This window comes from Camarhynchus parvulus, chromosome 29 (assembly GCF_901933205.1).
Source record: "Camarhynchus parvulus chromosome 29, STF_HiC, whole genome shotgun sequence".
Taxonomy (NCBI): Eukaryota; Metazoa; Chordata; class Aves; order Passeriformes; family Thraupidae; genus Camarhynchus; species Camarhynchus parvulus.
The window spans coordinates 2,555,302-2,581,914 of record NC_044599.1 but is presented as its reverse complement, the minus strand read 5'-3'; the positions used below and the strand labels follow the sequence as shown (position 1 = coordinate 2,581,914).

Here is a 26,613-nt window from a genome sequence, read left to right as displayed (position 1 = left end):
ACCCCCCTTGGGGGACTGGGGAGGGGAGAGGTCTCCGGACCCCCAAAACGGGGCTGGGGAGGGACCCTCTGGTCACAGCCAGGACATCCTGGGGACCCTCTGGTCACAGCCAGGACATCCCCAGGACACCACAGTCACAGGGCCAGGGGGACAGAAACTCTGTTCATGCTGTAATTTCGGGGCAGATTCGTTAATTGCCAACCTCTCATTAATTAATTCCCGCCCAGAGCAGCTCCGGACAGTCCTGGGGAGTGGCGGGGACAGGGACAAGGAGACACTGAAAGGGGGGGACAGCCCAAGGGGGGGACAGCCCAGGTGCCCCCTGCCCCCTCCCACCCGGGCACAACCCCTGAGACCCCCAGACTGCGGGGCTGTGACAGGGGGCGTGACAGGGGACAGTGACAGGGGGGGGATGGTGGGGACAGGGGGGGCAGGGGGGGATAGTGTGGGGTGGCAGTGACAGGGGGGCAGTGACACGGGGACAGGGGGACAGTGACAGGGAACAGTGGCAGGGTGGCTGTGGTGGGGTGGCAGTGATGGGGGATGGGGGGACAATGATGGGGGACAGTGACAAGGGGACAGCGGGGGGAAAGGAGGACAGTGACAGGGGACAGTGATGGGATGGCAGTGACGGGGGGGGGACAGTGATGGGGGATGGGGGGGACAGCGACCGGGGGGACAGTGATGGGGGGGACAGTGCAGGGTGGCAGTGATAGGGGGACAGTGACTGGGGAGCAGTGACTGGGGGGGGACACTGACGCGGGGACACTGACGCGGGCACAGCGCCGGGGTGACGCGGGGCTCTGCGGGGACAGTGGCCTTTGTCTCGTCTCCCAAGGGCCGCCCGGGGGAGGGGGGCAGGAGGGAGGGGAGGCACAGGGGGATGCAGAGGAGGAGCCGGGGGGGCTCGCTGAGGATCCCGCAGCAGCCCCACGCAGGTGCCCTTCCCCCCTTCCCCCACCTCGAGCCCCTCTCGCCCCCCCCTTTGCGCGGCCGGACCCCCCCACCCCCGGCACCCCAATTCACGGACACCTCCCCCCCGCCGATGCCCTTCACCCTCTCCGCACTCCCCTTGCCCCCCCCTCTGCAGAATCCTCCCCTCTCCCCCCGCTCGGTCAGAAATGCCGCAGTGAAGCGGGCACGGAGCATCCTCCGGCCGGCCCGGGGGCACCGGGCAACCCCGCCCGCCGGCCCCACCTGGTAGCTGAGGATGCCATCGGGCTCGTTGCTGCCGGCGGGCATGGCTGGGCCCGGGCACCCCCCCGGGGCGGGGGCCAGGGGGGGCCGGTGCCGCTCACAGCGGCTCCAGCATCGCCCGTGCCGGGGCCAAACCCCGCCCAGGCCGGCGGCGGCAGCGGCAGCGGGAGGAGGAGGAGGAGGAGGAGGGGGAGGGGGAGGAGGAGGCAGGGAGGGGCGATGCCCGCCGGGTTTCCTGCGGCCCCCGGCCCCGATTCCCTCCCCAGCCCCGCTCCGTGCCCGGGACCCTCCTGGTGCCCCCCGGCATCGCCCCCATCCTCCCTGCAGCACCTGCCCTCGGCTGACCCCCAGTCCCCCCAATTCACCCCCATTCCCTTCAGCACTCAGTGCCCCCCGTGCCTGCAGCAGCACCCCAGGATCCTCCTGATCGCCCCCGGTATCCTCACCCCGATTCCGCTCTCACCCCATCCCCCCAGCATCACCCCCGGCCTCTACAGCATTTCAGTGCCGCCTCCCGGAGCCATCGCCCACCCTCGGTGCCCCCCAGCACCATCCTGGTACCCCCCAGCTCTATCCTGACGCCCCCAGCTCCATCCTGGTACCCCCAGCTCCATCCTGGTACCCCCAGGGTCATCCTGACCCCCCCAGCACTGTCCTGACCTTCCCCAAAACCATCCTGGTACCCCCCATCCTGACCCCCCAGCATCACTCCAACTCTGCTTCAGCACCATCCCTCTATCCCCTCTCCCCAAATCCCCTCAGCCCTCTCCAGCTCCACCCCCAGTTCCCCTCCACCATCCCTCCCCCAGCATCACCTTCAACATCATCCTGACCCCCCCAGCACCATCCCGGTACCCCCAAAACCATCCTGATCCCCCAAAACCATCCTCACCGCCCCAGCACGATCTTGGTACCCCCCCAGCACCATCCTGACACCCCCAAGGTCCTCCTGACACCCCCAGCACCATCCAGATCCCCCAGATCCATCCTCAGCCCCCCAGCACCATCCTGACACCCCCAAGGTCATCCTGATCCCCCCAGCACCATCCTGATCCCACCAGCACCATCCTGATCCTCCCAGCACCATCCTCAGCCCCCCAGCACCATCCTGATGTCCCATGGGTCATCCTGATCCTCCCAGCACCATCCTGACACCCCCAGGGTCATCCTGTCCCTCCACAACACCATCCTGACCCGCCCCCAGCTCACTCCCATCCCCTCAGGAATCTCCCAAACCCCACAACCTCCCACCCCACATCCCCTCCTGGTCCCCTCCACCACCTCCCACCCCCTTTTCCCCCAGCTGAGGCCAAACCCGGCCCTTTGCTCCCCAAAAATCCCCTTGGCCCTTTTTTGCTCCCCAAAACTCCCCTTGGTCCTTTTTTGCTCCCCAGAAATCCCCTTGTCCCTTTTTTCTCCCCAAAAATCCCCCTGTCCCAGCAGGAAAGGTTCAGAAATTGGGGATGGTTGAGCTGTCACCTCCAACTCTTCCCAAAACACCACCTGGAAGTCTCGGACTTCCTTGGAAATTCATTTTTTTTATGCCATTTCCAGTCTCTGCCTCCTCGTGTCCAAGCACAGCAGGATCACGGAACATTTCCCTTCCCCTAATGAGGGATGAAACCGAGGGGCAGTTATAAATTAACAGAGGCATTAATGACTTCCCATCCTCGCTGGTGGCACAGATGGGCTCCTGCTGCCGATGATTCTCCCCCCTCGTCCCTCATTTCCAGCAGCTCCCAGAAGATCTGGGGCAACCACAGCAGCCAGAGAGTTTTCCTTAGAGAAAAGCTGTTCCTGGGCAGGAAATTTCCCTTTTTCCTCACTCTCCCATGAGAGGGATGAAATCCCAGCCAGCCCCACCCTCGTTTCTTCTATCTCCTCTGAAAATGTGGCCCCAAAGGAGTTGGATGTTGGAATCTGGGGCTGTTTGGGCACAGATCAGTGCCCAGCACTCAGTGTCAGGACATCCCCAGCACCTGGGCAGCTCCTTCCCCCTCCCACAGCCCGAACCCTGAATGAGAAACCCTCAAAACTGAACGTTTTCCACCCAAAATCCCATTTCCAGCTGCATTTTTGCTGCTGTGGTTTCCCCAGGAGCACCACCACCAGCTCCATCCCTGCTTGGAGAACAAGAGTGGGGCACCCTTGCCCTGAGTTGTCCCGGCACAGCTTCACCCACTCCTGATTTTCCAGCTTCTCCTGCCGGGACGCTGCCCTCAGCCAGCTCCAAAACAGCTCCCACCCACCCGGAGCCCAGGCTGGCCCCAGCAGCCACAGCCCACCCACGGCCCCACCAGCACCCTGCAATTAAAGTTATTTTGGAGCCAGAGCCACCTTCCTGCCCCGCAGATCCAAAAGGGAAGCTCCAGATCCCTGGGGAACATCTGGGAGGGAGGGGATTAATTACCCCCACACTAAAAATGTCCTTGAGGGAGGCCAGGCTGGTGGAGCTTCCACTGCTGTCCCTCCTGGGGATGGAGGAAGAGCTCAAAATCCCCTCGTGGCTCAGCCCAAAGGTTCCCAGGGGGGTTTTCCGCAGCATTTTGGGCATTTTGGAGCTGCACCAGCCCCATACCAGGGGTTTGGACTCTGATAAAAACCATCTGTGCTCCTGCTTTGGGAATTCCATCTCCTGGGTGAGGATGGATCCCTCCTCCTGGCCAGCTCCAATCCGTGGGAATAAATTGGTGTGGTCCTTGCTCCAGCTTTGGGGTGAAGCTTCCAGGGATTTGCCTGGGAAATCAGGGTTTGTCCCCTAAGAAGAGCATAAAACACTCAAATAATTATCAACTAATCCCAATTAATTTGAGGAGCCACAGGATGAAACTTGGAGCAGGAGATGGTGGTGGGAAAGTTCATTGTGGTGTGGAGAAAACCTGGAGAAAATCTCAAGAAAATCTCGAGAAAACCCTGAGAAAACCTCAAGAAAACCCCGAGAAAATCCCGAGAAAACCCATTTTCAGTGAAATAAAGGCCCTGGTACTACCCAGGGCTGGAAGCAGCTCCAACATCCACATGGATGGAGAATCCAAGGTCAAAGCTGCTGTTGAAAGAAAAGTTGTGGGATTTCTCTTGGGAAATGGCTCCAGGGACCCTGGGGACACACAGAAGTCTGTCATGAATAAATCCATTAATGTGGCTCTGTTGTGGGGAAGAAACTTCACTCCTGGCGTTTTTGGCTGCCAAAGAGTAGATGGTGGTGCTGGAGACCCCAGTTTTCCCAATCCCTGGAATTAGAGGAGAACCTGGCTCTTCATTCCAACAAGCTTCCTCAAACAGGAGATGCCAAATCTTCGGGAGAAACGTGCAAAATAGAAAAGCCTGAGATGAGATTTTTCCAAAGGAAAAGAGGGACTGGGAGCTGATGCTTTGTGCCTCAATTTCCCCACTTTGGGAAACACATTGGATACCACTGATGGAAATGCTATAAAACACTCAAATTCCTCTTGATGAATTAAAATAACTCTTAGTGACCCCAAAAACCTTGAGATTCTCCCACCCAACCTTCCAAACTCCCAGAAAAAACCAACGTGCCTTCCCAAGCATCCCCAACTGTTTATGGAGGATTCATTTCCACTCAGTCAAAGGCGAATTTTGAGGGATTCCCTTTGTCCAGGAGCTGCAGCTCCCCCTCACATCTCCAGACCCTGGGATGGGATCAGCTTTGATATCCACAGGGATCAATAACACACCTGGGGTGATCCAACGCTGGGACCACATTGTCAGGAGAATGCAGAGGCACAGGGAACATGGAAACTGCTCCCAGCCCAAACCAGCAGCAGGACCCCAGAATCCGCATCAGCCCCAGGGCTGGAGGAGCCCCTGAGGCCATCGAGTCCAACTTGGAAATGTCCAGAGTCCGTCCTGAGGAGATGTCCAGAGTCTGTCCCGTGGAAATGGGAAATGTCCAGAGTCTGTCCTGAGGAGATGGGAAATGGGAAATGTCCCGATTCTGTCCCGTGGAAATGGGAAATGTTCAGAGTCTGTCCCGTGGAAATGTCCAGAATCTTCCCATGGAAATGGGAAATGTCCAGATTCTGTCCCATGGAAATGGGAAATGTTCAGAGTCCGTCCCGTGGAAATGTCCAGAATCTTCCCATGGAAATGGGAAATGTCCAGAGTCTGTCCTGTGGAAATCGGAAATGTCCAGAGTCCATCCCATGGAGATGGGAAATGTCCAGCATCTGTCCCATGGAGATGGGAAATGTCCAGAGTCCGTCCTGAGGAGATGGGAAATGTCCAGAGTCTGTCCCGTGGATTCATCTCCCATGAATGGAAATTTCAGAATCTTCCCATGGAAATGGGAAATGTCCAGAGTCTGTCCCGTGGAGATGTCCAGAGGCTGTCCCATGCAAATATCCCGATTCTGTCCCGTGGCTCAGGGTACAGATCCGTGGATTTCCCGCTGGGAGGACGAGTCCTACTCCAGGTGGAGCAGAAGGGGGCTCAGATATTCCGCGTGTCCCGCTGCCTCCGAGGGCAGCATCTCCTGGCACAGCTCACAGCCCGGGGCAGCCTCAGTGCTGGGGCTCAGCGTCCCCTCCTCCAGCGCCCAGCCCGGAGTCCAGCAGGTCTGTGAGGAAAAGGGGGATTTGGGGACAGAGAAACCCCCGGGAGTGCCCTGGGCCAGCCCCCAGAGCCTGACCCCACCCAAAACGGGCTGGGCTGGAGCTTGGGGGAGCTCGAACTGCCCCTCACCCCATCCCATAAATCCCACTGCACAATCCCGTGTCCGTGTGGCTCCTGAACCTCCCCCAGCGCTTCCCATGGACCAAACGAGCAGGAAAATCGGCTTTAAGCAGCAAACTGGAGCACATCTGTCACCTGTCCCCGTGCCATTGTCATCTGAGCGATGATGGCGTCCCAAACAGACACAGCCCCACTTCCCCCTTCTCCTCCAAAAACTCCCTCCCAAATCCAGCCCAAAATCAGAGTTATCCCCGGGAATACCCAGCCCCTGAAGCCATTAAAGAAATTTTTAAGGGCTTCATTCAGGAAAAGGAATGAAAGAAAATGGGTTTGGCATCCCAGGGACCCTGGGTGGGAAGGCCAGGACTGGGGTGAAGGTTCACCAGGAGGGGCCAGAACTCAGGGAGGAGTTTGGAATCCCTTTCAAAGTGACAGGAATCATTTGGAATTATTTGGAAATGTGTTTTGGGGTGTGGAGATCAGAGAGAATGAAGGAAATACTTTGGAGCTGTGTAATTGGAAGAATCAAAGGAGGTTGGGAAAACTTTCCCCCAGCTGACTCCTCCAAGGGATCCCCAAAGCCTCCGAGGATCACGGGAGGGATGTCCTGGATGGACAGACGGACCTCAGGGGCTTTCCTGTGCCCAAATCCCCTGGGAACCAGAAAATTGGGTGCCCAGAGAGTTTTTAAGGAAATAACCGCACTCTGCCACGCTTCCCATGTGTGCAGGGCTGATGGAGAGGAGGGTGAAGGGTCCCTGATGCCATGACCCAAATTCCCCCCGTTACCTTCACAGGCCCTCGGATCTCCACCAGAGCCACATCCCTGGGAGCCTCTTCCCTCTCAAGCGCTTCAGGGGCTTCGTAGAGATCCAGAAGATTTGGGAAGGAGCCCCCAGGCCCTGGATTTGGTGTCTCCAGCTGCCGAGGGCTGCAGGGAGCTCTCCCTCCTTCCCAGGGCACCGGGAGGATCCAGGTTCTCCTGCGGGCGAGCGCTTCCCCCTCGTCCCCCTCGGTGCTGCCTGGACCTGCAGCTCCTGTGGCTCCTGTGCTGTGCCCAGGGCTCGGGGGGAGCCTCTTGGTGGGCCGAGGCTGTCCCATGGGACAGGCAGAGCCCTCCAGGTGGGGTGTGGAGGATGTCAGAGCTCCTGGGTGGTTTTGGTGGCTCTCAGGTGACCTCTGGCTGTCCCCTGTCCCCACATCCTCCGTGCACTGGACAGGCAGCGACACCGGGATGTCTTTGGGAGAGAGGGAGGCAGAGGGGTCATTGTTGGGAGTTCAAAGGGTTTTTTCTCTCTTTCCATTGCTCTGGTTTCCCATTGGAACCTGGGCTGGCAGAGCTCTCCAGGGCCACCAGAGAAAAGACACTGAGGACAGCCAGGAAGGGCTGAGGCATGGGGGACCATCATCTTCCTCAAGAGGCTGGGACATCCCCATGCTCCCAAACTCCAGGTTCATCCCAGGAAAGGCTTTGGTTTAAATCCTGGCAGGACACAGGTGGAGAGGAGGGAGCCCCCCCAGCTCATTCCTGGAATTCATTCCTGGGAATCCAAAGGGGTTTTTCTCTCTTTCCATTGCTCCATTTTCCCCTTGGGCTTGGGGAACCCCCTGGGCTGGCAGAGCTCACCTGTCCCCTCTGAAGCCAGGGCCACCAGAGCAAGGACACTGAGGACAGCCAGGGGTGGGGGACCATCATCTCCCTCAGGAGACCAGAACATCCCCGTGCTCCCAAACTCTGTGTTATTCCCAGGAAAGGCTTTGGTTTAAGTCCTGGAAGGATGCAGGTGGAGAGGAGGGAGCCCCAGGGCGGGGAGGCTGCAGTTTCCCAGCACAGCTTTGTCCAAACCGATCCCTCCCGACCACAAAATTCCCATTTTAGGGGTGGGGAAATGGTGCCAGACCCCGTGGGGCTGCTATAAGTGTTTGGGGGGGAGAGGACAGTACAGACAGGGGAATCCTTGGAAAACCAGAGAGTTCCTGGGTGTTTTCTGTGCTGTAGATCCTCCCCAGCCCTGCTCCCACCCTGTCCAGGTGATGGTCCCAGGAGCAGGAGCATCCCTGAGCAGCAGCACCCAAAGCCACGAGGGCTCAGGGCACGTTCCTGCTCCGAGCCCCTTCACCCCACCAGAGGAACTTCTGAGGGCACCAGGACCGAGGTGGGAATGACCTTGCCAGGACCAGTAACCCTGCCGGGACTGAGGTGGGGATGACCCAGCCTGGATAAACCTGGGAATGACCCTGCAGGATAAAAATGGGAATGACCTAGCCAGGACCAACAACCCTGCCAGGACCAAGGTGGGAATGACCCTGCTGGGACCGAGGTGGGATTCGCCCTGCCGGGATAAAGGTGGGAATGACCCTGCCAGGACCAATAACCCTGCCAGGACCGAGGTGGGGATGACCCTGCCAGGATAAAAGTGGGAATGACCTAGCCAGGACCAATAACCCTGCCAGGACCAAGGTGGGGATGACCCTGCCAGGATAAAAGTGGGAGTGGCCCAGCCAGGATAATGGTGGGAATGACCCTGCCAGGACCAGTAACCCTGCCGGGACCGAGGTGGGGATGACCCTGCCTCGATAAAGCTGGGAATGACCCTGCCGGGATAAAGGTGGGAATGACCCTGACCCTGCCAGGACCAATGTGGGAATGACCCTGCCGGGACCAATAACCCTGCCAGGACCGAGGTGGGGATGACCCAGCCTGGATAAAGCTGGGAATGACCCTGCAGGACAAAAGTGGGAATGACCTAGCCAGGACCAGTAACCCTGCCAGGACCAAGGTGGGAATGACCCTGCCGGGACCGAGGTGGGATTCACCCTGCCAGGATAAAAGTGGGAATGACCCTGCCAGGATAAATGTGGGAATGACCCTGCCAGGACCGATAACCCTGCCAGGACCGAGGTGGGGATGACCCAGCCAGAATAAAGATAGGAATGACCGTGCCGGGATAAAAGTGGGAACGATCCTGCCACGATAAACCTGGGAACTGACTCTGCCAGGACCGAGCTGGGAATGACCCCAGTGTGCAGTCTGGGGACCCCGCAACTCCCACTCACCCAGGACCGGTCCCTTCCTGGCCCTCAGCTTCCGGAGGAGCCGCCCCTGCTCCGAGCACAGCTCCTGCAGCCTGGCCAGCTCCCCCCAGAGCTGCAGGAACACCTCCTGCATCTCCATCGCACCTGGGCAGGGGTGGGAGAGGCAACGAGCACCTGGGAACAGCAATAATAACCATATTAATCATCATCCGCTGGTACCTGGTGTTATCCAAGGGCAGGAGGAGCTGCTAGGGACATCCCAAGCTGGTGGGATGGGAAGGATCGGGTGCTGCAGGTGTGAGGGATTGCACAGAGAAGCTTTCCCAGTTCTCTCATAATTTAGAAAAAAAAAAAAATAAGAAAAGGGAAGAAATTCTTCCTAAGAGGAGCCGAGCTGGGCTTTTCCACCGCTCCCCCACAGCTTCCAAGAGCTCCAAACAGCACAAAAATCTCGTTCAGTAAAAAAATCTATCTGGGAAAAGTTGTGTTTCCAACTCAGCACCGAAGGATCGAAATTTTTGGGCGTGAAAGCAAAAAAGTCCCAAGAACAAACCCATCCAAGGAATGATGTCCATGGGTGGGGACAAAATTCCCTTTTTTGAGCTGCTCAGCCCTTTCTCCTCCCAAAAAATACCTCAGGAAGCACCATCCAGCATCAATTAACCAAATACTGGCATTATGGAGAAAAACTGCGTTCCCCACGTTTGTTCCCTCTTTAACAGCTGTATTATGGATTAAACTTCCCAGTTTTCCCGTCTTGCACCAATTATTACCGGGTGAAAAGATAATAAATAAACCCAAAGCTGGGCACAAATCTGCAAACCATCTGCAAAGGGAATCTGAAAGGTTCGCGCCATCCTAATTAGCATAATATGCAAATCAGCCTGGCTTCCTGTCAGCTCCTCCAGGTTTGCTGCCGCTCAGGGCTGCGAGTTTCAGCTCGGCGTTAAATTTAAGCTGCGGCTCAAATTAGGGGTTTGGCTGGAGGGTTGGATGGAGCCGACGCTGTGGATTCCCCGGGAGGGATGAGGGGCAGAAATCCCGAAGGAAATGCGCTTGGAGCGAGGAAAACCTCAGAGGCAATGGTAAGGTTTGCTCCCGGCGCAGGGAATTGCGGTGCTCGCCCCGCACCGAGGGGTGACTTCACCCCAGTTTTGGCTCTTTGGGATCCTCTGCTCCTGAAAACCTTTAAAGTAAACATTTTTACCCCGCTGCCTCCCAAGGCAGCCAACTCCACCTCTAATTCAAGCTTTGTTTTGCCTGGGAGTTGTCTATAAAGACGCCAATTAATAATTAATTGGAGTGTGACTCCGAGCCACCTCTCCCTAACAAGCCTGGGAAGATTTTGTTATTGGATTGTTATTTGGATTTTGTTATGGATTTCATTCCAGCCCTGCCGGGGTTCTTCGGGTCCCGACTCCTCGTTTCCCCCGGACTGGTGCCACCAGGACGAAGCTGCAGGAGATTTTTTTATGTCCCAAAAAAGCCTCTCCTCTCCCAAACTGCAATTAAAAGCAGCAATTCGGGAGCACAAAACTCCCGTTTGCGGGGCGGGCAGAGCGGCTCCGAGCGGCAGAGCCCGGCGGGGTGGGGGGAACGGGACCCCCAAAATCCCATCCCCGCCACCCAGCCCACCCCAAAATCCTTCTCTCTCCCCCAAAAGTGACTTACCGTGCGGGGACCGTGCTGGGCCTGCCCGGTGGCCGCGGTGACGCCGAGCTGAGGGCGGCGGGCGCTGAAAGTCGAGCAGCAGCAAATTTGGGGGTGGGAATTTCCCCCTCGGGCTGTGAGCGAAGAGCGAAACCTCCGAAGCAGGAAACGAAAGGGGCGAGAGCGACGGCTTCGGAACGAGCTCGGAAAAGCCCCGGGCAGGGCGATGGAGGCCTCGGGGGGCTCGTGGGGACCGAGGATTGGCTCCAATCCGTGCCTCAGTTTCCCCTCACGCCTTATTCCAGCTCGTTAGCGCTTTAATTTGGGGCTGAGAGGTGTTAGTGCCCCGGAGACCTCATCCCTGTAAACCAGTTAATATTCCAGCTAATATCCCAATAACCCCGATTAATCCTCGCTCTGCTCCAGCTCAAATCTCCCAAATCCTCCGTGCAGCGCCGGAGCCAAGGGAAAATCCTGGGCTGGGTGTTGGAGCCCGCCCGGGCCCGTCCCCCCGGGGCTTTCCCCGTGCCCATCCTGCTTCTCCCAGCACGCCCAGTGCCGGGCACTTACTGGTGCCAGCACACCTGGAGCCATGGCCTTGGCACCTCCATAAATCCCTGGGACCCCCAGCGCCAGTCCCTTACTGGTCCCCAGTACACGTGGGGTCCTGCTCGTGCAGCTCCCAGTATCCCCAGTGCCAGTCCCTTACTGGACCCCAGTGTCCTCAGTGCCAGTCTCTTACTGGTGCCAGCGCACCTAGAGCCAAGACCTTGGCATCTCCATGAATTCCTGCGGCCCCCAGTGTCCCCAGTACCAATCCCTTACTGGCTCCCAGTGTCCCCAGTACCAATCCCTTACCGGTCCCCAGTACACATGGGGTCCTAGTTGTGCAGCTCCCAGTATCCCCAGTGCCAGTCCCTTACTGGTCCCAGTACATGTAGAGTCCTATCCTGTGGCTCCCAGTGTCCCTAGTGCCAGTCCCTTACTGGTCCCCAGCGTCCCCAGTGCCAGTCCCTTACTGGTCCCCAGCGTCCCCAGTGCCAGTCCCTTATTGGTCCCAGTATACATGGGGTCCTACCCATGCGGCCTCCAGTATCCCCAGTGCCAGTCCCTTACTGGTTCCCAGTGTCCCCAGTGCCAGTCTCTTACTAGTTCCAGTACACGTGCGGTCCTACCCGTGTGGCCCCCAGCATGCCCAGTGCCAATCCTTTATTGGTCCCTAGTGTCCCCAGTGTCCCCAATGCCAGTCCCTTATTGGTTCCCAGTGTCCCCAGTGTCAGTGCCTTACTGGTCCCAGTACACGTGGGGTCCTACCCTGCAGCTGCCAGTGTCCCCAGTGCCAGTCCCCTTACTGGTCCCCAGTGTCCCCAGTTCTAGTCCCTTACTGGTCCCCAGTACACATGGGGTCCTACCCTGCATCTCCCAGTATCCCCAGTACCAGTTCCTTACTGGTCCCAGTACATGTAGAGTCCTATCCTGTGGCTCCCAGTGTCCCCAGTGTCCCCAGTGCCAGTCCCTTACTGGTCCCAGTACACGAGGGGTCCTACTCGTGCAGCTCCCAGTGTCCCCAGTGCCAGTCCTTTACTGGTCCCCAGTGCCAGTGCCTTACCGGCCCCCAGTACACGTGGGGTCCTACCCGTGCGGCCCCCAGCATGCCCAGTGCCAGTCCCTTACTGGTTCCCAGTGTCCCCAGTGCCAGTCCCTTACTGGTCCCAGCACAGCTCCCCTATTTCAGGCTCGGGGCCGGTGGCTCCTGCACCGGGCGTGATTCCCGGAACGGGCGGGCAATTCCAGGACCTGGCATTTTCCCGGGCCGGGCACCTTTAAGACTCGGCGTTTCTCCCGGGCAGGGCACCTTTAAGACTCGGCGTTTCTCCCGGGCAGGGCACCTTTAAGACCCGGCGTTTTTCCCGGGCAGGGCGGATTTAGGACCGCGGCGGCCCCGCCCGTGCACCTGCCCGGGAGGCGGGGACAGGCAGCGCGGGTGGCCCCGCCCCACCCGGACGCACCTGCGGCCCCGCAGCCGCTGTGGAGCCGGTGAGAGGGGAGGGGAGGGACGGGACGGGACGGGACGGGGGTCCCGCTGCTGAACCCCCCTCTGCTCTAAGGGGGCCCCAGTACCGAGCTCTTGCCGGGAAAGAGGGTCCCGAGGTCCCGGTGTGCAGCCCCCCTCACGGTAAGGGGGTCTGGGGGTCCCGGTGCCGATCCCCCCTCACGGTAAAGGGTACTGGAGGCTCCCGGCGCGGAGCCCCCGGCCCGGGGGAAGGGGGAACAGGGTGGTCCTGGTGAGGGACCCTCCTGGGGGTTGGGTGCTCGGGGGTCCCGGTGCAAGGGGGTTCAGGTGGTCCTGGGATGGAGTCCCCCGGGCCGGGGGATCCGGATGGAGCCCCCGGAGCGGCTCTAGGGGCTGCGGTGGTTCTGGGCAGGGCATTGGGAGGACCCGGCCCCCATCAGCCCCACGGGGCACCCCAGGACCCCGGCGGGGCAGAGACCCTCACAGAGCCCCCATCTCCGGGAGCTCCCATCCCACACCCCGGGAGCGGCTCCGGGACCCCCTGACTCATCCCACCTGGACGGGGGAGCCCGACAGGATCCTGACCCTGTGAGCTCCCAGCACATCCAGTTCCTCCCACTGGAACTGAATCCCGCCGGGAGCAATCCCGCTGCTCCCCAGTCCCTGCCCCTCCCGGTGTCATCGTGGCTCGCTGCCACGTGGAGCCGGTGGCCGCCTCACCTGAGGCAGTGGCGGCGTCAATCCGCTTGTATTTTATTTATTTCTCTTTATTTCCTCCACGAGTGTATCTCTGTTTTCACCTCTTCCCACCATCCCTCCCTCCCACATCACGGGGGATGGTCCTGGAATTCCCACCGAACTTTTTGCCCCCTTTTTTGCCCCTTTTTTCCCCCTTATTCCCCCCTTTTCTGACCCCAGTAGGCTCCCCTGGATCATTTTGATGTTTTTCCAGGGCGCAGGGCCAGCCCCGCGGCAATATGGGATTTTTGGGATGGGTTGGATGGGACAGAGCAGAATCCACCTGGGATTTCACAGCGCAGGTAGCGGAGGCCGCAGGTGCACCTGGAGCTCCATGCCAAATCCACCCCAGCCCTTCAGAGGGGAAATTTTTATTTCTATTTGGCTTTTTGGGAAGGGGTTGGGGCCTCCTGGGAGCGGCAGCTCTTGTTGTGCACAACCTGTGCCCCCCCGCACACCTGAGTGTCCCTCTGGTGTTAATTAGCACCGACACCTAACGAGCTTCATTAGCAACGTGGCAGGAAGGAAGCTCAGACAGCGGTGGTGTTGATGGAAATGGTTTTTTTTTTTCTCCAAAATCCGTTTCTTTTCCCTCCCCCTTGTACCATGCAATGAAAACCTCGGGGGTACGAGTGGAGTGGGGGCACCTTCGCCCAGCTTGGGGCAGAAATTCCGAGGCAATGGCAGGGAACACCAGGGGATTGATGGGGTTTTTTCCCCGATTCTGCTTTTCCGCGCTGGATGGGGCCGGGCGCTCTTGGCAGTGAAGCGTGGTCCAGCTTTGATCCCGAGGCGCTCAAAGCGGGGACCCCGGGACCCTCCTCCTCCTCCTCCTCCTCCTCCTCCTCCTCCCCTCCTCCCCAGCCCAAACCTCCTCGCCCTTGAAGTTGTGGCAGGTGCCCTTCCCCGCCCCATTGCCGAGAGAATGAAAAGAAAAAGGGAAAAAGGAGCCGAGGGAAGGGGGGGGACCCCGAAGTGGAGGAGGAGGAGGAGATGGCGGTGAATGGATCCCGCCGGGCTCGTCCATGCTCCGGCGGCCGCGGCTCACAAAGAGGAGCCGCGGGAAGTTTGGGGGTGGTGGAAAGCTCAGAGCCTCCGGTGGATCCCGGGGCAAACTCGGGAGCTGGCGCCGAGCTCCCGGTGGCCGTGGCACCGGACACCGAACCTGCTGCTCCAGCTCCGCCGAACCCGGAGCACTGCACGGTCTGCTCGAGTTTTCCTTCGCAGACAGGAGAATGCCCAGGAAAAGGCTTTTTTGTTTCCCAGCGGCCAAAAATATTTTGGCAAATTTTGGGCTCTATTTTAACTTTGGCGTGCGAGGGGCGGTGGCGGGGGGAGGCTGCAGCCTCCGGATCAGTCCCAGAAGAAATTTTTGGGGCGGTTTCGTGTGTGGTGGTGGGGATGGGTGGCACATACCCCGGCCTTTTTTAACCTGCACCTTTCCCGGTGTTTTAATTTCGGGATGCATTTAGGGGCTGGAAGTGCTGGGGGGAATTAATTTTACAGGTGTCACTTGTGCCAAACTTTATATTAATATATTACTAACATTGTACTGCAATATTGATAATTTTGCTAATATTGCTTTACTATGTCGATATATTAATGTATTTTTTTGCTATTGTATTATTATGTTATTATTTGTTATTAACCTGGTCTAGTGGGAGGTTCCCTTCCCGGGGCAGATGGTTGGACTGGATGATCTTTAAGGTCCTTAACAAAACTATTCCATGAGCTGATCATATTTATATATTCGATTTTCGGTACAATATGATCTATTTTAAATACAATATATGATATCTTCAGTGCAGTATTTCTATTCTGACACCAAGGGGATGTATCCAGCCTGGGAATTCACTGCAGGTGTTTCTCCTTCCCCCAGGTCACTGGAGCAGAGCAGGACACCGTGATGCACCCGGAGCCCCCACATTCCTGAACCCTCCAAAAACGCCCCAAAATGAGGCTGTTCCGCCGCCGCTACAGCACCTTGAAGGTGGCCTTGGCAGGCGCCGTCTTCGTCCTCTTCCTCTTCATCCTTCAGAAGGACGTGGGCAGCAAGGAGCCGGGCGAGGAGCCGTGGCTGCGGAACATCGTGCAGGGCAAGGGCCAGGTGCTGGACCTGATGCTGGGCGCCGTGCGGGACCTGCGGGACTCGATGCCGCGGCTGCAGATCGGGGCCCCGGAGCCGCCGCCGGAGCCGCTGCCCAGCGGCCGCTCCTGCCTGCCCGGCGTCTACACCGCGGCCGAGCTGCGGCCGCTGATGGAGAGGCCCCCCCAGGACCCCGCCAGCCCCGGCGCCGACGGAAAAGCCTTCAAGAAGGATCGCTGGACGCCCGAGGAGACGAAGGAGAAGGAGCGGGGCTATGAGAAGCATTGCTTCAACGCCTTCGCCAGCGACCGCATCTCCCTGCAGCGAGCGCTGGGCCCCGACAGCCGCCCCCCCGAGTGAGAGCCGGGCCCGAAACCCCCTGGGGCCACTCACTGGCTTTAAAATGGCCCCTTACCCCCTTCATCCTGGCCCCTTACCCCCTCCAACCTGGCCCCTTACCCCCTTCAACCTGCCCACTTACTCCCTTAAATTGGAGGGAAAATTAAAGCAGTTTAGGGCCAGGGTGTAACCCAGCACTGGCAAAGGATTGAATGGAGACAGAGCTAAAAAAAAAAATTATTATTATTTCTCCCTAATTTTGGCCCCTTGGGGGCGGGTTTAGTGGCAGCAGGCTCTTTGTGTCTCCCTGTACCTGCTTGGTGGCTCCGGCGCCTCCCCGCCTTTCCCTCCTCTCCCTCCTTTATCCCAGCGGCTCCAGCGGTCAGAGTTTTTCTTTTCTTAGCCGAGTGGAACAGCCTCGGACCCCGCTGGGGTCGGGGGGAGGGAAAGAGGGAAACTCCAGAGATTTCCCCGCCTGCCCTCGGCCAGGGGCTGCCGGATTAAAGCGGGGCCCGCGCGGAGGGGTGGGATGGGGGAGACATGGGGGGAATTCGGGATGGAAAAAGCCTTGAAAGGGATGGAGGAATCCAGCCCCCCGCGCTGGCAGGCGATTATCCGTGCTTAGCAGGTGTGGCGGTGACAAAGCGGGGACACGGAGGCCGGCAATGGGACTCACTCAACCAAAATCAATGGGAATCAAAGCAGGGACGAGTCCAGAGGGGCCAGAGCTGCTCCCCCGCAGCTGTGGGGTTTGGTGGGGGGGGATATGGGGGGTCACTCCAGTCGTGCCTCCCCCTTCACCCCCCCCATTCTGTCCCCCAGGTGCATCGATCAGAAGTTCAAGCGCTGCCCTCCCCTCCCCACCACCAGCGTGGTGATCGTGTTCCACAACGAGGCCTGGTCCACCCTGCTGCGGACGGTCTACAGCGTCCTGCACTCGTCCCCAGCCCGCCTGCTCCGCGAGGTCATCCTGGTGGATGATGCCAGCACGGACGGTGCGTGGGGGACACGCGGACAGAGGGGTGCAGGGAGCACGGTGGGGTGTGGGTCAGAGGGATGTGGGGTCAGAGGGGTGCAGGGAGCACGGTGGGGTGTGTGCAGGAGTTGTGCTGGGATGTGGGGCCAGAATGGTGCAGGAGTTGTGATGGGATGTGGGTCAGAGGGATACAGGAGTTGTGATGGGATGTGGGGGATTGGCACTGGGTGCGCTGGGGGCCTCATGGGTAGGACCCCACGTGTACTGGGAACCAGTAAGGGACTGGCACTGGGGAGCTGGAAGCCTCAGGGTAGGACCCCATGTGTACTGGGAACAAGTAAGGAGCTGGTACTGGGGATACTGGGAGCCACAGGGTAAGACCCCACCTGTACTGGGGACCTGTAAGGGACTGGCAGTGGGGACACTGGGAACCAGTAAGGGATTGGCACTGGCCATGCCAGGGGCCACACGGGTAGGACCCCAGGTGTGCTGGGACCCGTAAGGGACTGGCACAGGATGTGCTGGGGGCCACAGGGATTTATGGAGGTGCCAAGGTCATGGCTCCAGAGGGATGCAGGATTTGTGATGGAATGGGGGTCAGGGGGTGCAGGAGCTCTGGTGGGATGTGGATGCCAGAAGGATGTAGGGACCATGGTGGGATGTGGGTCAGAGGGATGCAGGAGCCCTGCTAGAAAGCAGGAGCCAGAGGGGCGCAGGAATTGTGATGGGGTTTGGATGCCAGAAGGATGTAGGGACCGTGGTGGGATGTGGGTCAGAGAGGGATGCAGGATTTGTGATGGGATGGAGGTCAGGGGGTGCAGGAGCTGTGGTGGGATGTGGATGCCAGAAGGATGTAGGGACCATGGTGGATGTGGGTCAGAAGGATGTAGGGACCGTGGTGGGATGTAGGGACCGTGGTGGGATGTGGGTCAGAGGGGTGCAGGAGTCCTGGTGGAAAGCAGGAGCCAGAGGGGTGCAGGACCCAGAGGGGCGCAGGAGCCATGTGGGGTGTGGATGACAGAGGGAGGTAGGACAAGCTGCGGTGGGATGTGGATCAGAGGGATGCAGGAGCCACAGGGAGCTGTGAGGGAGCAGTGGGGGCATTCAGGGGCCAGAAGGAGGCAGGATCCGTGGCAGGATGTGGGATCAGCAGGATGCAGGGGCTGCCAAGCCCCTTTCCAAGCCTGTGAGCAGCAGCTCTGAGCCACTCACACTCCCAGCATCCCGGGATCTCCCAGCAGCCGCTCCCCATTTCACATCCACCCCAGGGCACCCCTGGGATTTTCCCTTCCCCAGCGCCGCTGTTATCCCTGCCCTGGGGACAAACCAGGTTCCCCACAAACCTCCACCCTCAGCCAGCTGCAATCCTCGTTAATTAGCACCCAGAGCTAATTAACGCGGGGTTCAGTGTCAGGGCACGGGGAGGAGCGGACTCTGCCCTTGTCCCAGATAAATTCTCCCTTTCCACCCACGGGCTCCCAAGGAGCAGGAACCTCGTGGTGCCCCAGGGCTCCATTTCCCCAGAGCTCGACTCCCACGGTGGCTGGACGTGGGTTAGACTGGGGTCCCCTTCCCAGGACACTTTTCTCGGGGTCCCAGCTCCCACCTGGCCATTCCCAGCTCCTGGCTTGCCTGCATCTGCCAAGAAATCCCGGGTTCCTCTGGGGACCCCTTCCCTCAGGAACAGCTTGGTCCTGGTGACACTTCAAGCGCAGGGATGTGACCTCCTCACCCACCCTGTCAACCCCCAGTCCCTGTCCAGAGAGGGATTAGACAGGAGGGGGTTAGAGCCTTATAAAACTCATTTTCTTTAGCCAGAAATACACTTGGGTTTAGGGCAAAGGCTCAGGCGTACCTTAACCCAAACCCAACTGCAGGGTCCGAGCAGCAGGGGATGGGATGGGATTCATGGGATCAATGGGATTTATAGGGTGGGATTTGGGAGATGGGATGGGATTGGTGGGAGAGATGGGATTTGGAATGGGATTTATGGGATGGGATAAGATGGGATCAATGGGATTGATGGGATGGGATGGGATGGGGGCAGCAGGATGGGCTGGTGGGATGCAGGGACTGGCACCTGCCTCTCTGACGGCTCCAGATGGTTTTCCCACCTGCAGAGTACCTGAAGGAGGAGCTGGATCGCTACGTGGAGCAGCTGCAGATCGTGCGTGTGGTGCGGCAGCGGGAGCGCAAGGGGCTCATCACGGCACGGCTGCTGGGGGCCAGCGTGGCCAGCGGGGAGGTGCTGACCTTCCTGGATGCCCACTGTGAGTGTCCCCCCGTGACACCCTGTGATCCCATGAATGTCCCCCCGTGACACCCTGTGATCCCATGAATGTCCCCCCGTGACACCCAGTGGCCTCGTGAGTGTTCCCCCATGTTCCCCGTGACACCCTGTGAGTGTCCCCTCATGACACCCTGTGAGTGTCCCCCCTGTGACACCCTGTGACACTGTAAGTGTCCCCTTGTGACAGCCTGTAAACATCCCCCCTGTGACTCACGGGACCCTGTGACATTGTGAGTGTCCCCCCTGTGACACCCTAAGTGTCCCCCCGTGACACCCTGTCAGTGTCCCCCCCATGGCAGCCAGTGGCACTGTAAGTGTCCCCTCATGACACCCTGTGACCCCATGAGTGTGCCCCCATGACACCCTGTGAGTGTGCCCCCATGACACCCTGTGATTGTCCCCCCCATGGCACCCTGTGGCACTGTGAGTGTCCCCATGTGACACCATGAGTGTCCCCTCATGACACCCTGTCAGTGTCCCCCCATGACACCCCATGGCCCCATGACTGTCCCCCCATGACACCCCGTGAGTGTCCCCAATGTCACCCGTGTGTGCCCCTTGCGCTGTGGGTGGCGCCAGCCCCGCTCACCCTGCCCCGTGTCCCAGGCGAGTGTTTCCATGGCTGGCTGGAGCCGCTCCTGTCGCGCATTGCCGAGGAGCCCACGGCCGTCGTGAGCCCCGACATCGCCACCATCGACCTCAACACCTTCGAGTTCTCCAAGCCCGTGCAGAACGGGAAGCAGCACAGCCGGGGCAACTTCGACTGGAGCCTGACTTTCGGCTGGGAGGTGGTTCCCGCGCGGGAGAGGCAGCGCAGGAAGGATGAGACCTTCCCCATCAAGTAAGCCCAGCATGGGGCTCTTTATCCTGCTGGGTTTGCTCTTTTTCCCAACAAATTGGTGTTTGTGACGGTGTTCACAGGGGTCTGAGGGTGAGGGAAGAGACGAGGATCTGACTCCGTGTTTCAGAAGGCTTGATTTATTATTTTATTATATATATTACATTAAAATTATACTAAAAGAATAGAAGAAAGGATTTCATCAGAAGGCTAGCTAAGAATAGAATAGAAAAGAATGATAACAAAGGCTTCGTTTTGGACTCTTTGTCCGAGCCAGCTGGGCTGTGATTGGCCATTAATTAGAAACATCCAACATGGGCCAATCACAGATCCACCTGTTGCATTCCACAGCAGCAGATAACCATTGCTTGCATTTTGTTCCTGAGGCCTCTCAGCTTCTCAGGAGGAAAAATCCTAAGGAGAGGATTTTCCATAAAAGATGTCTGCGACAGGTGTTCTCCTTGGTTTTGGTGCCTCTGGGTGGGCGGTGCTGCCCTTTCCCAGTGGGGTTCTCCCCTGGGATTTTGGCGTGGGAGATGTCGGGAGTTTGTGCCCAAGCATGGTCAGAGCTGGGGGGGTGGTGGAGGACAAACCTCCCTTGGGGCCAAAATGGACCTTAGAGTCTCCTCCGGCTGCCTCTCACTCCGGCATTAAGGATTTAATTGCTCTCACTCCCATTAAGGATTTAATTGCTGTCTCTGCCTTCTCACCCTCGGTGCCCAGGTGCCCCCGCACAGAACAGGTCACCTGTGGATCAGGCTGTGCCAAAATCCCTCCCCTTATCCCTCTGTTTGACATGCAGACAGAGCCTGGGCGGTTTTCCCACCTCTCCCTGGTGCCCCCACTGGGAGACACCGGACACCCCGCCCGGCCCCGGCCCCACCCCAGCCGCGGGGCTGGCTTTGTGCTCGGGTCACCTGGGCGACGCTCCTGTCCCAATAAAGGCCCCTTTCACCTCCAGCCGGGCGCTTGGCTCCCGCCGCTGCCTCGTCTCCAGCAGCTCAGCGAACCCTCGGCGTTTATTATTTTTCCTGAATAAAAGCGAGGTTCTGTTCCAGCCTCAGATGGAAAAGATTAGGGAAGCGGGAGGAGGGATTGGGGCACTGAGCTCTGACCTCCTCCTCTTTTTGGCGACAGGTTTTTGGTAACAATATCCTCTTTTCACTTTGAATCCAGCCAGCAGTGAGGCCCCTCTGTGTCACGCTGTCACCTCTGTCCCCTCCCAGCAGCTGGGCCCAGCCAAAGCCACCACAGCTGGATGCAGGGGGACTCTGATTTCCCAAAACTCAGATTTCTCCTCTTTTATTTGTGTTTTACCCCTTCTTTGCCCCCTGCAGGTCCCCGACCTTTGCAGGTGGCCTCTTGCCATCTCCAGGTCCTACTTTGAGCACATCGGCTCCTACGACGACCAGATGGAGATTTGGGGGGGTGAGAATGTGGAAATGTCCTTCAGGGTAAGGACAGGGGTCACCTTCTGAGGGCACCTCCAGGGAGCTCCCTGCTGGGGGGCCCAGGGGCTGGACCCCCCCACCTCAGGTGTGGCTTCCCCGCAGGTGTGGCAGTGCGGGGGACAGGTGGAGATCATCCCCTGCTCCGTTGTGGGCCACGTGTTCCGCTCCAAGAGCCCCCACACCTTCCCTAAGGGCACCCAGGTGATCTCCCGGAACCAGGTACGCCTGGCCGAGGTCTGGATGGACGACTACAAGGAGATCTTCTACCGCCGCAACCAGCAAGCCTCCCAGATGGCCAGAGAGGTACTGGGCACACTGGGGGGCTGCTGCTTCTGCTGGGAGGGCGTCTCGGTTTGGAAAGCCAGGTGCCTGCTAAAGAAGGCAGGAGCCTCCCCTGAAATGGAGAATGTAAACCCTCTGCACCCCTCTAAATTAAGGGGCTCTCAGGCAACAAATATGGGAGCAGGAAATAACAGTTCTTTAATAGGGAAGAAATAAAAAGATAAAATAAACAATGCAGTAAACTAGAACAGCACTGACAGAGTCAGAACACAACTTGACAACCCGTGGGTCAGGGTGTTGGCAGCAGTCCCATTGGAATTGTGACTCAGCCCTCCTGCAGTGTCAGGAGTGGTTCTGCTGGAGCAGGGATCCTGTAGGAAAGGGTGGAGTCTTCCTCTGGAGATCCAGTGGGAGAGGCAGCTGCTGTTCCTCTGGGAAATCCAGTGGAGAAGTCGTGCTGGTATTCCAGAATCTCCAGATTATATCCAGGTAGGAATGTTGGAAATCTCAGATTGTATCCAGGTAGGAATGCTTGGCTCCTCCCTCTGGGCTCGCATCTCCCAATGGGATGCTGTAGCTCTTATCAGCCACGCAGTGACATTCAATGGCTGTTATCAGCAGATGTCCCCTCCCGAGGGAGGGGTGATTGGGGAAGAGATAAGGAAAAGTTCCCACTTGACAAAAGACAACTGCCACACAGATGGTGATGGAACACATCTTGCCTTGCAACTTGGGGCAGAGGGCTGGTCCTGCTGGGAGCTCTACCTGAGCAGCAGGAGCAGGTGGGGGACCAGACAGACGGACATAACTAGCCAAAAGCCTTTCTTTTCTTTCCACCTCTGACCAGAATACTTCCTAGCAGGAAAACATCGGGGTTTATGAATTTCTTTTTTTTTTTTTTTTGTTTTTTATTTAAGCAGGGCACTCCCAATGTAGGGAGTAATTAGTACCTGACTCTATTGATTCAGAAGGCTGAACAATTGCTTTATTAAAACTATTTATATTACATAATACTATACTATACTATACAAAAGATACACACTAAAGAAAAACTCGTGACTGCCTGAGACAGCCAGGACCCAGCTTTGAGTGATTGGCTAAGGAATCAAAACAATCCTCAGTAGAATCCAAGTGACAAATCACTTCAGGTAAACAATCTTCCTGACACATTCCACATGTGCAAAAAAACAGGAGCAGCAAGTAGAGATAAGAATTGTATTCTCTTCTCTATGCTTGTCGGGGAAAAAAACCTGGGAGAGAATTATGACTCTCTCTGTTCAGAGAATGTGAATGCCAACACAAAAATTTCTTATTCTTTTCTTTTTTCAACACCAAAACTTAGTCTTCACCAAAATATCTCCGGGCTCTTGGTGTAGCCTGTGTGTACCTGCCAGGTGTCCCCCCCACCTTGTCTCAGTGCTGGTCACACCATGAGGGATGATGACAAAGCTGGGGTGACTCCAAGCTCTGCGCCCCAACCCAGAAAGGTTTTTCTGGGATTTTCCCTACTGTTTTCTGAAGTGAATTTAATTTTCGCCCCGATTTCATTTTTTAGAAGACGTTTGGTGACATCACAGAGCGGCGCAGGCTGCGGGAGCGGCTGCACTGCAGGAATTTCACCTGGTACCTGCAGAACGTCTACCCCGAGATGTTCGTGCCCGACCTGACCCCGACGTTCTACGGAGCGGTGAGTGCCGGCACGGCCGGAGCTCCGCCCTGCGCGGGAACGGCCGGGGGCAGCGCCCGGAGGGTGGGTTTGGGGGCTTTGCACTGAACCGGGGAGGGGGAGCTGGTGCTGCCACGTCTGTCTGTCTGTCTGTCACCTCATCTGTCACCGGCTGGCGGGGCCGGTTTGGGCTCCGGCTGAGCTGGAATCCGGCAGAGCTGGTTTGGGGTGAGTCCCAGGGTGGGGAATCAGTGGGGATGTGGACTTGGGTTAAATTCGGGGGAAGAGCTGAAAACTTCCTTGAGCCCCAAACACCGTCCTGGCACAGGGAGGGCTGGAAAAACTGAGCTGGGGATGGGATGGGGAGTTCCAGCTCCCTCCCGAGGGAATCTGGGCACGGGTGGGAGGCAGGACCGCATCTCCAGCCAACCATCCACAGGGAAATGGAGACAGGCACGATGTGGAGGGCTGGCTCCGTCCCTGAGGGAGCTGGGGACAGCAGGGCACGGAGCTCTGGCTGCATCCCCCAGGAACAGAGGGCAGGCAGGATGAGGGGCTCCAGCTCCATCCCTCAGGATGGGATTCCTCTGAGGCTGGAAAAGCCCTTTCCCTCAAGCTGGGTGTTGGATCCTGAATCTGCCCCTCCTCAGCCAGGGCGATGTGACAGCAGCTGGCAGGGCCAGCACCCAGCCCAGCGACAGCCGGGTGACAGCCAGGTGCTGGGTGCTGGCTCCCATCCAGCTTTTAATTCACCTTCATTTCCTGAAACCTCCACCCGGGTGCCTTTTCCTTTGCTCCGCGTGCCGGAGGCGATGGCTCGGGCGTTCCTCGTGTCCTGGAAAGGACACGGGACCCGGAGCCGGCGCTGGGTGCCGGGATCGTGTTTGTACAGTGATAGCCCAGACCCTGCACGGCCAAACCCGAGCCGGTCCCACCCCAGCTCCTCTGAGCCCTTCTTTCCTCCACTCCCCCAGCCTCTTTCCTCACTCCCGCCCCTTTTTCCCCCTACCCCGTCTTTTTGCCCTCTTTCCCCCCTCTCCTCCCCTCCTCACCTCCCTTCCCGTTTCCCCGCCCTTTTCCCCCCATCTCTTTTTCCTCCCTTTTCCTCTCTCTCCGTCGTTTTTCTCCCCTCTCCTTTTCCCACCACCACCTCTTTTCCCCTCGCAACTCCTCTCTTCCCCTCACACAGATAAAAAACGAAGGCACCAAGAGTTGCCTGGACGTGGGGGAGAACAACCACGGTGGGAAACCTCTCATCATGTACCCCTGCCACGGGCTGGGGGGCAACCAGGTGCGCTCCCCAACCACCCCCATCATTTCCCCCTCTGCCGCCCCCCGGTTTTCCCCCGGGCTCAGCTCCCGGGGCGCGGCAGTGACGGCCCCGCTGGCTCTTCCCGCAGTACTTTGAGTACACGAGCCAGCGGGAGCTGCGCCACAACATCGGCAAGGAGCTGTGCCTGCGCGGGGCCGGGGGCACGGCCGAGCTGGGCGAGTGCCAGTTCCGAGGGAAGCCCGGCCGGGTGCCCGCCAGCGAGGAGTGGGACCTGGCGCAGGTGAGGAGCCCCCTCCGCCCCGGGAATCGCCCCTGGGCACGGGGCGGCCCCTCCGGTGCTGTTTCCCCTCGGTCACACCCCGCTCTCGCTCACGGATGGATTGCGATGTTTCTCGGCAGAACCGGCTGATCAAGAACTTGGCCTCGGGGATGTGTCTGACGGCCCGGGGGAAGCACCCGGCGCTGGTTCCCTGCGACCTCACGGACCCGCACCAGCTCTGGTCCTTCACCTAAACGGGAGCGGAGCCCCCGGCCACGCTCAGGAAATCAGGATCCAAAAAACTCCCTTGTTCGCTTTAATTTAAGAAGTGAAAGCCTTAAATAGGCTGCATTTCGTGGTTGCCTTGAACTGAATCCCGTGCCTTTGGGAGCCGGGCTCGGCCGGGGGCACCCCAGGGACCCCGAAACGCAGCGGTGGTGGCGGGGACGCTCCTGCCGATGCTCCTCGGAAGCCGCTGCTCGTCCTCCCCATCCCGGCTCCAGCCAGAGACTCTTCAGTTCGTGTCGGGCTTTAAAAACGTGGACGCGCCTCCCCAAATGGGGAATCTGGGCGGGAAAATCCGGCGAGGAGGAGAATGGTGGCCGTGGGGCTGCTCCCGGCGAGGTGGGATCGGGGCTTGCGGTGGCCCCTGGAGGGCAATGGGAGAAGTTGGGATCTGTGCCTTAGGAATCACGTCGGATTTGGAGGGGGGAGGAAGTTAGATTCTTGGTTTTATTATTGTTATTATTAAATGAAGATGATTCCGGGGTGCGATTCTGCTTGTGCTGAAGAGGAGGAGTTTTCCCTGAATGGCACCAAAGAATCCTCCTGAACAGGATCCTGGGTGCCACATCTCCTCTGTTCCAGATTTTTTCTCTATCCCAACTTCTGTAGCTGCCACTTCTGTTGCCATATCATTTCTAGGGGGGAAAAATCCTCCTGAACATGGCAGGAGGGGGGAGAACGTGTCCTAGACATTCAACCTCAAATAAAGAGATGATTTATTTTACACAAATCATGTCTCTGGCCATTCTGAGCTCCCCACATAGTATCCTTCACACTTCTTGTACCAGAAACTCCCTATTTAGCCCAAAAATGAGTATACAGCCCTTTGTGCCACAGCTGGGGGCTCAGCTTTGCCTTGGGGTGTCCCAGTGTGGGGCAGAGCCATTGCCGCTGTCCCTCACCGTGTGCCCTTGGTGCTGATAGAACAAACATGGAATTAGTTGGAAATGGTGCTCCTGGGAAGTTTTGTGTTTTCCTTGGGAATAAATGCAGAACTGCAGCAGGTGCTTTATTCCCATCACTTTTTCTGACCTGGTGGAGCCCATGACCGCTGTGATCCCAAGTGCCAAGGCCTGTGCCTCAAGGGCCAATGTTCCTCACCAAAACAATCTCCATTTGGAGCTCAAGGGGGACAAAATGACAGAGTTTTGGCCAAAACTCCAGGCTTTCTTTCAAACCCTATCTCTGCTTCCTCCTGCCCCAACCTCAGGCCCCAGGGAGCCCCGGCCCTGCTCCAGCGCCGGCTGTGCCTGGGACTTGGGGAGGGGCTGGCGGTCATGCCCCGTTTGTGCCTCGATTTCCCCATCCCGGCGCCAAAGTGGCTCCACTCAGATGTTGGATCAAGCGCCGGGAACCATGCCACGAACCGAGGCCAGGCAGAGGTGCAGCCAAGGCCTCTTGGGGCTGAGAGGGGACCCAGCGGTGACACGGCTCGGGGACACGGGGACACGAGGTGCCAGCGCAGGGCAGCGTCTCCCTGGGCTGCAGCGCCCAGGGGGGCTCGGGCCGTCCCTGGGCTGCGCGGGGACCGAGTGTGCTTT

General features: G+C 58.5%; 2 protein-coding genes across 2 annotated transcripts in view; one reads left to right on the top strand and one right to left on the bottom strand.

Moving 5' to 3' along the window:
• SLC4A8 (solute carrier family 4 member 8) overlaps positions 1-1,328 on the bottom strand; it is a 28,652-nt gene extending 27,324 nt beyond the window's left edge. Inside the window, exon 1 of the mRNA XM_030967097.1 lies at positions 1,198-1,328. Coding sequence (XP_030822957.1) covers positions 1,198-1,242 — 45 coding nt within the window. The 5' untranslated portion in view covers positions 1,243-1,328. The remainder of the gene's footprint in view (positions 1-1,197) is intronic.
• An 11,300-nt stretch (positions 1,329-12,628) lies between these two features.
• GALNT6 (polypeptide N-acetylgalactosaminyltransferase 6) lies at positions 12,629-25,764 on the top strand. Its single transcript, XM_030967099.1, is given in 12 exon segments — positions 12,629-12,751; positions 15,207-15,769; positions 16,575-16,747; positions 18,849-18,998; positions 19,625-19,859; positions 21,194-21,216; positions 21,219-21,310; positions 21,410-21,610; positions 23,145-23,276; positions 24,445-24,546; positions 24,656-24,808; positions 24,928-25,764. Coding segments are annotated over 11 exon segments (1,863 nt in total). The 5' UTR covers positions 12,629-12,751; positions 15,207-15,281; the 3' UTR covers positions 25,042-25,764.
• The last annotated feature ends 849 nt before the right edge of the window (positions 25,765-26,613 follow it).